The sequence below is a fragment of the Balaenoptera borealis genome (assembly GCF_965194805.1).
Source record: "Balaenoptera borealis genome assembly, chromosome: 19".
Lineage (NCBI taxonomy): Eukaryota > Metazoa > Chordata > Mammalia > Artiodactyla > Balaenopteridae > Balaenoptera > Balaenoptera borealis.
The window spans coordinates 2,110,341-2,124,560 of NC_138878.1; the positions used below are offsets into that span (position 1 = coordinate 2,110,341).

A 14,220-nucleotide genomic window follows, 5' to 3' on the forward strand; every position below is an offset into this window, starting at 1 on the left:
TGGCAAGTGCCGGCGCAGATCCCTCCGCCGCCCGCTCCCGAGTTCGCTCCGAGCGCCGCTCCCGAGCCGCCGCGGCCTCCGTCCCGGGTAACGGCCGTCGGCCCAGCGCGGCGGCGCGGCGGCATGGCCCGGGCGGCTCCGTCGGGGGGCGGCCCGCAGTGACAGACCCTGCGGCGCGGGGGGAGATGGGGGCGGCCGCCTCCCGGGCGACGACGACGACGACGAGGAGCAGCCGCCGCCGCCGCCGCGCACCGGCCGCCGCCGGGGACGGGCGCGGGCCAGGAGCCCGCCCGTGAGCGGGGGGCCCGAGGCCGATCGCCGCCCCCGGCCGCCCCGGCCGCCCCGGGCCCCCCCGGCGCCCCGCGCGCGCCCGCCCGCCGGCCCCTGGCGGGGGTCTCGCCCGCGCCGCGCGCCCCCGGCCCCGGCGCGGCCCTCGGCTCCCGGCCGCCCTCGCCCTCGCCCGGCCCCGGCCGCGCCCCCGCCCGCGCCCGCCCGCGCCCCCGGCCCCGGCCTCGGCCCCGGGCGGCGGCCCCCGGCCCCGCGTGGCGGCGCGGCGCGGGCGGCAGCATGGTGGAGAAGCGCTGCCCGCTGCAGAGGGACGGCGTGTACCGCTGGTTCTCGGAGCTGCCGTCGCCGCAGCGCGTGGAGTTCCTGTGCGGCCTGCTGGACCTGTGCATCCCGCTCGAGCTGCGCTTCCTCGGCTCGTGCCTCGAGGACCTGGCCCGCAAGGACTACCACTCGCTGCGCGACTCGGAGATCAAGGCCAACAACCCGGCCGACCTGGGCAGCCTCACCAACCTGACAGACGAGGTGGTGCGCAGCAAACTGCTCGTGTCGCTGGCGCTGCTGGGCTCGGAGCAGCGCGAGGCGGCGGGCGTGCTCTACCGCACGCTCACGCACATCGACTCCATCATCCACAACTACGGGCTGCAGCTCAACGAGGGCCGCACAGGCGATGAGTTCCTGCTGCTTTTCACCATGGCCTCCAACCACCCGGCCTTCAGCTTCCACCAGAAGCAGGTGCTGCGCCAGGAGCTCACGCAGATCCAGAGCAGTCTGAGCGGCGGCGGCGGCGGCGGCGGCGGGGGCCCCGGGGGCAAGAGCGCGCTGCCCACATGCCCGGCCTGCCACAAGGTGCGTGCCCGCGCGCCAAGCTCTCACCCCGGGCCCCAAGCCCCCGCCGGAACCCCAAACCTCACACTTAGCTCTCCAAGCCCCCACTGGCACCCCACATCACCGCAAACCCCTGCGCGCACCCCAGGCTTCCGACCCACCGACTCCTCGCCACCCCAAGCTTCCACTCCGCACTTCACTCCGTGTCCCACGCCTCCCTCCTGCACTTCAGACCCCACCCTCACCTCAACCCCCTATTCCCTCCTTGCACTCCAAACCCGCACCCCTAGACCCCGCCCGGCACCCCACGCCCCCTGGGGCCCATCGCACCCGCCTTACTCGGGGCCCGGGGGAGGGGGCTCCGGGACTGGGGAAGGACGCCCCGGGCAGAGTTCGCGGCCCGCCGGGCCTTCGGTACACGTCTTCCGCGGGAAGCTGGAACCGAGATAAGGCCTTTGTCCCCTTCATCGGGCTGTTGGGCGACAGATAACCGTTACACATTGTGTCCTCTTGGTTTCTCCAAATCTGGTGTTTATTATCAGAAAAGGAAGCCGCTAGTGAGGTGGAGATTAGAAGGCGCTGGAACGATAGGAGACGTTCGCGGGGTGCTGTGCTGGGGCTCCCACGGCTTAGGTGTCCATTTCCCGGGAGTGGTGGGGTCGGCGTCGCCCCGAGGAGGTTAGGGTCGGCGTGGGCCGCAGGCCGCCATGGGCCGCAGGCCGCCGTGTGCACGTGTGTCAGTGTGTGCGTGTACGTGAGTACACGTCTGCTTGAGTGTATGTGCATTGTGTGTATACGTGAGTGTGTGCGCACGTATATATGTGTATAGAGTGTATATGTGTATTTCTGAATGTGTACGTGTGTCTGTATTTATACTGTGTGTAAGAACCGGGCTGTTGTAACAGACGGAAAAGCAGGTTTGGAGCCTTCAACGCATGTGAAACAGTTATTTCTCCGTGACCCGCCTTCCTTTTTAGAAACAAATCCCAGGCTGATTGAGAGTCCAACTAGGATTAGTTAAAAGATCTCCTGTCTCCAAATTAAACAGGAAGGGCAGAGTGGTCATTCAGTTAGAAATGTGAACTTTTGTCTAAATGTTTAAAAACTATGTAAACACAAAGCATTTGGGGCTCAAACGTCTTTTTAACAGCCCCCTGGGACCCTGTGCCAGAATTGTGCTCCAAGCAAAAGGATTTATTTTTGACCACGTGTGTTGTGTGTTTTGGGATTAAAACTGACTTTCTTTGGGAAGTAAAAGATTGCAATCATACCAGTAGTCTGAGTGCTTTTTGATAGTGTCTGCGCTGTCCGAAACTAAAACTTTGTTTCTCTGGTTTGCTAGTGGTGGTTTTTAAGCTCTTTCAACTGTGGATTGTGGCTTTTAATGATTTCCTTTGAGACGTGGTTGTGATACCTACATTGGTTGTTTTTTTTTTTAGCTGCATTGGGTCTTCGTTGCTGTGCACAGTCTTTCTCTAGTTTCCGCAAGCAGGGGCTACTCTTCCTTGTGGTGCGTGGGCTTCTCATTGGGGTGTCTTGTGGAGCACAGGCTCTAGGCGCACGGGCTTCAGTAGTTGTGGCATGCAGGCTCAGTAGTTGTGGCTCTCAGGCTCTAGACTGCAGGCTCAGTAGTTGTGGCGCACGGGCTTAGTTGCTCCACGGCATGTGGGATCTTCCCGGACCAGGGCTCGAACCCATATCCCCTGCATTGGCAGGCAGATTCTTAAACACTGTGCCACCAGGGAAGCCCCCCCCACATTGGTTTTTAACTTGTTGTATCTTTTTTGAGATATGAACCACCTCTGAGACTTTGGTTTCCTTTTTTAAGCGTGTGTTCAAATCCCATCCTAAAAATGTTTTTCCAGCTACAACAAAGGGAAAGCAGGGTCCTATAAAATGTGGTTGTCCATAGGGCACTCAGTAGGCTCTGGGGTGCTGGTGTTCATGGGCTTTCAGTCCCTGGTGGCCAGTTTCATGAGCTCTCAGTCCTCTGTTTGTGTTAGTAAACACTGGTAGTGTCTGTGGCTGTTACACCAGTCATATTCACCTCTTGAAGGGGATTCCTTTGTGTGTACAGATGCATCACTTTATAAGAGCAGAAGATGGCGATTATTTTGGTGGGGCAGCGAGCTAAAGCTAGAACAAAAATACCTTTTATGAGAGAGACTTTTTGTCAAGCCAGAAACCCCTTTGATGAGATGCAGGGGCTCGGAATTGACCAGCTGTGTGACCTAGGCCAGAATCCTCTCTCGTCCTGGTTTTCCCTTTGGGGGTGGAAAGCAGGTTACCTGTCTCATGGGCTCGTTTGGAGGGTTCCATGAGGTCCCATGTGAAGCGCCCAGGAGATGTTCTGTGAGAGCTCTCTTGGCCTTGTCCTCTCTGGCTTTCCATAGAGGAGCGCTAACTTTTTTTTTGGCTGCAGTGCTGGGCTTGTGGGATCTTAGTTCCCCGACCAGGGATGGAACCCCGACCCATGACAGTGAGAACGCCAAGTCCTAACCACTGGACTGCCAGGGAATTCCCTAGGAGTACTAACTTAAACAAGGCACGTTGTCAGGGAGTGAAATATTTATGTTTTGGAGTTTTGGTGTTTTCTAAGTTGATTTTTGAATATGTAGTTACTTGGAGCTGGCTTTTTTGTTGTTGTTGTTCTGTTCATCTGTGGGAAATTGGAGAATTTTGCCTGACATTTAATAATGAGGTTATAATGAGTAACCTTGGGGCCATTGCTTCCATGTTTCAGAAGCAATCATGGTGTCTGGTTTTACCTAGTACATCCCCTGTGTCACTGCTGAACTTAACTTCACTCGTATTCACTTAACTTTCTGTTCCTTTGCTGCTTTCAAATTCATGCCTGACACTGATAACACAAGTCCTATGAAATCTAACAAGTAAGCCTTTTGCCTTGTTAGTATCCCTAAATCTAATATTTAGTGCAGTCCTGAAAAAGCAGCCCCTTAAAGCTCTGTTTGCATTTCTTTTGTAAGACGTTGTGTTTTGTTTTGAACTCTTTGAGCTTAGAGACTTTGTGTTTATCTTTTAAAGATAAAGACGTTAATTGTTTTTTATTCTTTATCCTATTTAAAGGAACATACTTCTTGTAACTAAATTTTCTGATATAGTCAGTATTTGAAATTCCTTCTCTAAAGTCTCACTGGGTTATTTTAAAATTCTTCTTGCTCCAAGGAATTGTAGAAGAAGTTGAAAAGTGTGAAGAATGTAAAATAGACATTTTTACTTTCAGAAAGGAAGGTGTTCGTAGGCTGGAGGGAGAGTGGGGTGGCTTCACTGTGCTCAGTAGCTAGGCACTGTAGGTGTGCAGTGTGAAAAACTGTCTTTCCATTTTATTTAATTATAAAGCCATAGTTTTGGGAAAAGTTTAAATTTATCTTTTGCCATCTTTTCTCTGTATGAGTGATAAAGTGCTGTGGCATATGCTTATTTATTTATTGAGATTTAATTCGTATGTCATGAAATTCACTCCTCTAAAGTGTATAGTTCAGTGGTTTCTAGTATATTCACAGAGTTGTGCAGCCATCACCACTGTCTGATTCCAGAACATTTTCATCACCCCTAAAAGAAACCTGTACCTATTTGCAGTCACTTCCCATTCACCCTCCCCCAGCCGTGACAACCACTAATCTACTTGCTCTCTGTGGATTTGCCTGTTGTGGGCATTTCATGTAAATGGGATCACACGCTAGGTGGCCTTTCGTGGTTGGCTGCTTTCACTCAGCGTACTGTTCTCAAGGTTCACTCATGTCCTGTGTAGCCTGTGTCAGCACTTCACTCCTTTCAGGCTGAATAATTTCTGTTGTGTGGCTCTACCCCGTTTTGTTTGTCCATCCATCAGTTGATGGGTTTGTGAGTTGTCTCTGGTGCTTGCTTCTAGACTTTTTCATTCACGGCTAGTAGGCTCGTGTCTTAATCCCTTCCACCTAACACTTGCTCATTCGTCTCCGGAGTGTCGCCCGCACACGGCCATCCGGAGGGACCCGGCTCTCAACGGTAAGAGCGCACCTGGCGGGTTGCTGGGCGTCGGTGCAGCGCCCGGCAGGTCTGTCCCTGGGCTCCCAGCGGAACTGCGGTGAGAGGTGGCAGAGGCCACTCTGCTCTCAGGGCTGCCGGTCAGCTCCGTGGTCACGCTGTGAGGCGGGGAGCTGTGAGCCCCTCCTGCCCTCGCGTTCCGGAATCCTCGTGATGAGGATCCTCACGGACCCACTTCGAGAGGGTGTCGAAACTGCTTGTAAAGTGCTTAGTGCAGGAGCGTGGTGGGTGGCGGCCCTCCTCTGGGTGTGTGTCCTGTGATACAGCTCCGGAGTCCTCCTCTGTGGGCTGAGTGCCCGAGAAACTTGGGGTCCACGCAGATACGGTGAACAAACCTGCTAATAATCTCTTGCCCAAGGCAAGCAAGAGCTTGCTTTGTCTCGTTGCTTTTCGTAAGCTGTTGGAAATCATTGCAGTTCAGAGGTGAGACACCTGGTAGTTTGTCATGTGCGGTAGAAATGGCTTCCTCTGGTTTCTCCTTTAACCCTAAACCCTGGACTGTTGGAGCTGAAAGTAGTCTGAAACCACAGGAAGGGACTTTGCCTGGAGCTGCTGTTTTCCCTCTCAGGTTAAAGGAAGAGCTGTGCCTGGAAGGCCAGTGCGGCTCCCTGTTCACACTTGTTCCAGGCAGCTGAGGTCCAAGGTCACCAGTCTCTAAGCAAGTCTGGCTTCCTTCATCACACTGCAGGAGAGGGTGTCCTGAGATAGATTGGATTTTTTTTTTTTTTTGGCCAGCTTTTATAGGTCCCAAAGAGTGTCCTCTTTTTGTAGTGAAGTACGTGATAAGGAATTGAGACATCCTGGGGTACGGTTTTAATTGCTTTTCTGCTGCTGGTATATTCGTTGAAAATGAAAACCCCTCACGTCTCCTTGGAGTCTCAGTCCTGCTGTTTTTCTCCTGTATAATGGCTCAGATTATGTGGCACTTTAATTACTGTCTTTTGCCCTCAGGTTAATTTAAGGCTATTTACTTTGACACGAGCTAGTTCGCATTTGCTTTATTTAACTCAACAAACATTTTTGAGTTCCTATTCCACATGTGTTCTGGAGTATAGTTGTAGAAGCTGGAAGTTTCATGTCATATTAGGGTGTGATGAGCGATGGGGTAGCATTACTGATACAAGTTAGAACGTAATTGCAGATAAACATCAACATTAGCCTTGTTTCTGCAGTTTTTGAAGTTCATTGTTTACTTAGGCTTTATTTTACCCATTTTTCTTCTCAGTCCTGTATACTTTATTTACCTTCCTTTTGGATTGAGGACATTTTGGATTAATATACATATTTTCCCAACAAATTCACTTATGAGTTTTACAACTTGAAAGGAAGCTAGGAGGAGGGACCCGAGCTGGTACATCCTTTCTGTTTGCTAAATTGTTGACTGCTGACCTCCTTAGAGACTGTTAGTAAATCAAAGGAAAAATTTTATCACATCTAGGAAAAATAGTCTCTACTTCAGTATTCTTTTTATTTTTTCCTGCCTTAGATGGATTGGACTTTAGAAAAAAAGATCTTTTGGGTATCTTTTTTTTTTTGAGAACCCGCCTCAGAACACTGCTTCTCTCATTAGTTTGAGTAGGAGCTGTTGCCCCAAGTTCACTAACTGGTTTACAGATTATTGAAGGGTTTCTGATTTTTGACTTTACCCTTGAAATATACAGTTTAGAAATCACTTTCAACCAGGCAGCGGCTTTGTAGGAGCCTCCCTATTTATAATAGCCACTCTATTTTATGGCTGCCCTGTGAGACCTAACATATTATAGCAACGTTTCCTGTCAAAAGTGAAAAGCAATTATCGAGAACTAATGAAATATTTGGTTAATTCTTAAGCAGTTTGTTTTGTTTTCGGTTAGAAGGCCTGAAGTTATTTAGAGTGAAGAGAAGACAAAGGCAAGACAGACTGTCTTTCAAATAATGGCTAATTTCACATAATCTCTTTGACACAGTATACGGCCAGGACCTCAGAGGCAGGGCCAGCGGACTCGCCTCTGGGGGGTTGGAACTTGGGGTGGGTGTTTTGCAGGTTATCTGTACCCGTCCTGTCCTTAGTCTCTCGTTTCGGGGCAGAGGTTGCCTTTCTGTCCCAGGCAGTCTCTCTGTCTCTGTTCTGGTCACATCTGCCTGTTTCCTCAGGGACATTGTTAGGTCACGTGCTGCGCTTTGCTATTTCCTGACCTCCCCACCTCCCCACACCAACCTTTGACCTCCACTGTTTTCCCACTTGGAGCATCAGCACTTTCGTGGAAGCAGCAAGACCCTTCCTTCCACGTGTCCCCTCAGTCATCCACTCACGTCTTGGTTCCTTTGTGACCAAGTCCTGCCCCAGAGCAGCCAGCAGGCCTGCTCTCCAGGGAGAGCCCATTTTTAACAGTTTGGTGTGAATCCTTCTGAGGTTCTAATGCCTATATAAATATATACTTATGTATTCTTTGAAAACATCATATATGCATAATTAAATACAAATAGGATCTCCCATACATGCTATTCTGCCCGCGTGTGCGTGCGCGCGCACGCACACACACACACACACACACACACACACCCAAACCCAAACCCAAACCCAGTGATACAGAATACAGCCAGCCTCCTGGAACCTGGCTTCTGCCCCCAGCCTCTTCAACTAGAACAGTTTTTATTAAAGGGAACCCAATAAATCTTTTAAATTAAAAATATTTTAATAGATAATGAGAGGTAAAAAAAAAATTGAAAAGCTACAAAAGAATATTCAATGAGACATCCCTTTCTTTCCCCTCCCCCATCCCCCATGCAATCAGGGAAGGACACACAGGACGTTTCAAGGTTCCTTTCCTTTACCTGCTGGTTGATACCTTTTATTTCATATTAAAAAAACAAGTTTTTGTTTTTTTGTTTTTTTTTACCCAGGAACCCATGCAGTTCCGTTCCCCTCTCTGTTCCTTGTAGAACCTTCCAGAAAGACTCTCTGTCTTTACAAATAGGTAACTGGTGTCTTGCTGCACGTACAGGTCTGTCCCTTGTTTGCTTCTCTTGGCGTCTTTCTTGATGAGCCTTCATGTCAGTGCGCAGAGCGGCTTCATTCTATTTTGTGGCTGCCCTGTGTGTCTCTGTTGACGAGCACTGTTCCCACCTTACTGTTGCAGACAATGTCCGTCACTTCCATGTCATGTACACGTCACCTGCATAGGGCCTTTCACATGTTGCTAAGTGTGTCTCCAGAGCCGAAGCCTGGACGTGGGGTTGGTGGCAGGTCACGTGGTCTGCGCTTATGTAATGATTTGGGGTGTCGCCGAGCTGCACCTCGTGGGACCTCCACAGCGTGTGTGAGCGCCTGTCTGCGTCCCTCCCCTCCCGCTGGGCGTCAGCGCACCGCTGGCTGCTGCCGGGCACTTAGGCGAGGAATGCTGCTCAGTGCAGGGACGTGTTTGCAGGTGATCCATTTTATTTATTTTTGTTGAGCTCTCCGTATCCTTTGCCCCTTTCTGTTGGGTTGTTGATCTTTTCTTTATTGTTTTTTAGGAGCTCTTTAAGTTTCAAGGAAATTATCCTTTTGTCTTTAGTGGAAGTTGTAGGTATTTGTTTTCCAGGTTTGGATTTTTTCCAAGAGACTTTACCATGCAGTTTTTGTTTGTTTGTTTGTTTGTTTTAATGTCATTCTTTTCAGTCTCGTTTGGCTTCTGGGTGTCGTGTCACAATTAGAAATGCAGTATACATTTTGCATCGTACATATTACTATACATATGCATAGATTGTGCTCATATACACATCATGCATTATACATGATAACCATTCCCTGTGGTGTCTTCTTACAAAACTTGTGTGGTTTCTCATTTTACATTTAGCAGATCCATCTGGAATTTATTTGGTATAAGGTACAAAGCTGGTTTTATATTTTCCAGATGACCACCTAGTTGTCCCAGTGCCATTCGTTGAATAATGCATCCTTTCCCTCTCAGATTTAAAGTGCTGTCTGTTACGGTATGGCGTATTTCCCAAGTATGTTTCGGTTTACTTCTAGACTCTCCATTGGGTCTCACTGATGTCTTTATCTTGATGACCTCTTATTTGCCAGATTCACTGGCTACTTTTCAGCCCTTATCCTTCTCATCTCTCATTTGTTCTGTGGGTTCCCTGCGCAGTGAAATTCCGCGGGGGATGGTGTTATTTTTTTTTTTTTTAAACAAATGGGGCCGCTGAGATGCTGGGTTAAAGGGTCTGGGTGGGGCCTGGTCACCCGCTGCCTGGGAGTGGGCCCCCTCCCTTACTTCTCTGGCACCGTTGACTTCCTCCTGCTTCTATGAGCGTTTGTTTTCCGTTTCTCTCCTGCTTTCCTGCCCTTTTGATGATGGTATTCCTCAGGCTTCTCTCCTCCTTTCTCTTCTCTTGTTACTTTATAATTCATGACATCTTCAGCTGTGATTTTGCCGCTCTCTCTGGTTACCCCCAAATCTCTAACTAACTGGGACTGAGCTACAGCTGGATGTCCCAGGGAGCTCAGTGTGTACAGAGGCAAGGTCCTCTCTTCCCATCCTTTATTGCTGCGCCCTTGTCCTGATCCCCAGCCAGGAGCCCACACCTGCTTTCTCATTTTCAACCAGCTTGTTCTCAGGTCCCAAGCATCTCCATAGACTTACTGTTCTCCATCGGCACTGCCGCAGCCCGGTTCAGCGTTGGGTCTGTCTGTCTGTCTGTCCCTCGCTCTCTCCCCCCTCACCTCTCCCTAACACACTTGGCATGATGGTTACATCTGTGGGACACTCCTTAGTAGGTGGATTTGGGGTAGTTTATCAGGGATTCAGAGCACAGATTAAAGCTGTCTTCTGGGGACAAGCACAGCCCTAGCCCCGCGCGGCCCTGCCTCATCGCAAGTCAAGAAGCAGACTGGAATGTGAGTGACGACCTCTTTGTAGAATTAACTGATGCCATTGTTTTAAGTCTACAAGAGGCAACTTTATAACTTCTCTCTTTTGTTTTTTGATTAAATTTAAAACAGAAATTTCGGTACCTTAACTCCTTTTAGAAATAACAGTGACATGTTCAGGTGCCGACTTTAACCTGGTTGTAGTCTAGTACCACACCTACTCGTCTCCCTGGCCTGGGTCTGTGTACTGTAACACCCCGTAGTCTCCCTGGGCCCCTCTTAGCCTCTAACAGCAGTTCCCAGGGTGGCACAGAAACGGTCCTGGTAAGATGCCCGTAGGAGGGTTATTCTCTGGCATGCAGTTCTTAGCATGGTGTGCTGCGTCCTTTGTGATCTGCCCCTTGCCCGGCTATATTCAGCTTTTATATTGCTCCTGTTCACTGTGTTGCCACGTTGCCCTGAGCCTTTGCAGATGCTGTTCTCTCAGATGGGACACCTGCTGCCTGGGGCATCCCAACCCCTACTTCCTGGTGCACACATATTAAATAAGACTTCTTCTGGCTCCTTCTGTCCTAGCCCTTACCCTACTGTAGTAGGGTTCTTTAAGTTTTCATCACCAAACTTTGCCTTATTGGAGGGCAGAGACTGTGTCTCTGTCTTTCAATCCCAGAGGCCAGCGGTCCCTGCCACCTAGTAGGGGCTGTGTCCTGAGCGTCTGTGAAAACCCAGTGGAAGGGACATGTTGGTGTTTATGAAAGGCCCCCTCAGTGAAAACCTTTTCTTCCTTAGTGCTTTTCTTCTCTATGGCCCTATTAGTAATATCTGTTACCAACTCACACTCTCCATAGCCTTTATCCAATGGCTGTTTCTCTTACGCATTACACAGCCGTAGATTCTAGTGAATTTTAACATCTGTATCCTACTTACTTATTTTTCAAAAGCCGGCGTGCAAAAGCTTCTGTTGGGAGAAACTCTCTGAATAGGATGGTTTGGCTTTATATTACGCTGTGACAAAACCAAGTTTATGGACAAGTACACCCAGAGCTGGGGAGGAGGTGAGAGCTGGGGACAGGGCATGTGGTCTTCCGGTGCTCTGGTGGGCTGGTCACCTGTGGCGCCATGCACGTGGATCAGGTCGTCTTGGAGAGGTAGCTTAGAGCTTGTATCTCTAAACGTAAGACTCTTTCACTATATTCCTTTAGTGTTTGCAGAATTGTAAATCATGGTAAGCCTAGATGTTTTAACGTGCTATAGAACGGCAGTAAACCGAGCGACTGTTATCACCCCAGTTGTTAGTTTATATGTCTTTTATACTTTAAACATTGACATCAGATTCATTATAAGAAGGGAGCATTATAGCATCATTTCGTAGTTATTTGGGACTTTTACATAAGAACTTCAGTAGAATTACTAGAAAGAAATTGTATCCTCAATTTTCTTACTGATTCACAGTGAATCTAATTAAAACATGTATATGTAGGAACTACTTCTAGAAATATTATAGTCTAGACTAGAAAAAATAACTTTGAAAAAGGAGGAGAATTAATTTGTGGGGAAGAAAAACAGTCCCTTCTCCCATCACATTTGGGCATTTTAATAAAAATTAAAAGCTTGGGAATAATGGTAACGACCTAGCTATAACAAAGTCAGTTAAATTAATGAGATACTTTGAACGTACTGGGTGTTGGGGCCGCGTGGGAGGCACTGCGCGGTGCGTGTACTCCGCCTGGACGCGATCAAGTATTAAAATACTCTTTGGAACTTCGCTCCTCCCTGTGGGAGGGTGATCCTCCTGTCGCCAGCTTCCCGACAGAGTGTGTTTCTGGTACGGGTACTTTGCAGGGTGGGATTTTTCTGAAAACTCTTATTTTGTGTGGGTTTTTTCCTGTACTTTAAAGACTAGGTATGAAGCTCGTGAACCAGTGTGCTGTTCATATTCGTGCTGGGGAGGCTGATTGAGCAATCACAAGGATGCTTTTTCTTTCAGAATTGTTAGTGAAGAGATGAGTAGAAGACAGGTAGCACGCACACAAGAGGGGTCCGTGCCCTGCGCGGGGCGCTCTGCCGGGTGCTTCTGACGTGTGTGTGCGGTCTTCCCGGTGAGCCTGTGAGGGAGGTTCCGTCCCATCCCGTCCTGTCCCCATTCTGGCAGCAGGGAGACAGACACAGGGCTTAAGGATGAGGAACTTCAGAGGTGACATGAGTAAGGGGCTGTGTGTATTATGTGACACCAAAATTATGTTAAAAGTGGTGGGTTTTTTTGTTTTTTTACTTCATCATTAAAAGTGAGAGGAAAACCCTGAAGAATATGGAATGAGAAGACAAAGGAGGCTAAGCTCTGTGGCTCGTGGAGTAGGAAGTGGGAGGCACTGGCAGTTGTGTGAGCTGCGGGCGCCCAGCCACCTCTGGGCGGCTCTGATTGTTCCTCGGAACCTTTTGTCGTAGTGACGTGGTTCCTCTCCCAGCCACCCCACCCCTACTCATTCATTTTTATTTTTTCAGTAACCTTTCGTTGATATCCTCAGTATTACAGCTCAGTGTATGTATAGTTTAGTTTAAAGGTAAAACTTACTTTCTGTGACTTGCACACTTTTTTTTTGTTTTAACCATTTTTTAATTTAATTTAATTAATTTATTTTTTATCATCTTTACTGGAGTATAGTTGCTTTACAATGCTGTGTTAGTTTCTGCTGTATAACAAAGTGGATCAGCTATACGCATACATATATCCCCATATCCCCTCCCTCTTGCGTCTCCCTGCCACCCTCCCTATCCCATTCCTCTAGGTCGTCACAAAGCACCGAGCTGATCTCCCTGTGCTATGCGGCTGCTTCCCACTAGCTAGCTATTTTACATTTGTTAACGATTTTTTAAAATTGGAGTATAGTTAATGGACAATGTTTTGTTAGTTTCAGGTGTACAGCATAGCGATTCACTTATACATACATATATGTATTCTTTTTCAGATTCTTTTCCATTATAGATTATTGCAAGATACTGAATATAGTTCCCTGTGCTATACAGTAGGCCCTTGTTGTTTACCTGTTTTATATATAGTAGTGTGTGTATGTTAATCCCAACCTCCTACTTTATCTATACCGTCCCCCTGCCCCCCCGCCCCGCTATCCCCTTTAGTAATCATAAGTCTATTTCTGTTTTGTAAGTAAGTTCATTTGTACCATTTTTTAGATTCCACATATAAGTGATATCATATGATGTTTGTCTTTCTTTGTCTGACTTCACTTAGTGTGATAATCTCTAGGTCCATCCATGTTGCTGCACGTGGCATTATTTCATTCTTTTTTATGGCTGAATAATACTCCATTGTGCGTATATACCATATCTTCTTTACCTATTCATCTGTTGATGGACATTCCATGTCTTGGGTATTGTAAATAGTGCTGCTATGAACATTGTGGTGCATGTATCTTTTTGAATTAGAGTTTTCATCTTTTCTGGATATATGCCCAGGAGTGGGATTGCTGGATCATATGGTAGCTCTGTTTTTAGTTTTTAAGGAACCTCCATACTGTTCTGCATAGTGGCTGCACCAATTTACATTCCCACCAACAGTGTAGGAGGGTTCCCTTTTCTCCACACCCTCTCCAGCATTTGTTATTTGTAGACTTTTTGATGATGACCATTCTGATGGGTGTGAGATGATACCTCACTGTAGTTTTGTTTTGCATTTCTCTAATAATTAGTGATGTGGAGCATCTTTTCATGTGCCCGTTGGCCATCTGTATATCTTCTTTGGAGAAATGCTTATTTAGGTTTTCTGCCCATTTTTAAAAAAAAAAATTTATTTATTTTATTTATTTTTGGCTGTGTTGGGTCTTCGTTGCTTCACGCGGGCTTTCTCTGAGCTGTGGCGAGCAGGGGCTACTCTTCGTTGCAGTGTGCGGGCTTCTCATTGCAGTGGCTTCTCTTGTTGCGGAGCACAGGCTCTCAGGTGCACGGGCTTCAGTAGTTGTGGCACGCGGGCTTAGTTGCTCGGCAGCATGTGGGATCTTCCCGGACCAGGGCTCGAACCTGTGTCCCCTGCATTGGCGGGTGGATTCTTAACCACTGCGCCACCAGGGGAGTCCTTCTGCCCATTTTTTTGATTGGGTTGTTTGCTTTTTGGATATTAAGCCACATGAGCTGTTTGTATATTTTGGAAATTCATCCCTTATTGGTCGCATTGTTTGCAGATATTTTCTTCCATTCCATAGGTTGTCTTT

The 14,220-nt window shown here is 48.3% G+C and overlaps 1 protein-coding gene across 2 annotated transcripts in view; it reads left to right on the forward strand.

Annotated features, from left to right (window-relative positions):
* The first annotated feature begins 492 nt into the window (after positions 1-492).
* ZCCHC14 (zinc finger CCHC-type containing 14) overlaps positions 493-14,220 on the forward strand; it is a 57,089-nt gene continuing 43,361 nt past the window's right edge. Inside the window, exon 1 of one of the 2 annotated variants that reach the window (XM_082368709.1) lies at positions 493-1,134. In XM_082368709.1, the coding sequence (XP_082224835.1) occupies positions 568-1,134 (567 nt within the window). In that variant the 5' untranslated portion in view covers positions 493-567. The remainder of the gene's footprint in view (positions 1,135-14,220) is intronic. The other variant, XM_082368708.1, reaches the window with a different exon arrangement.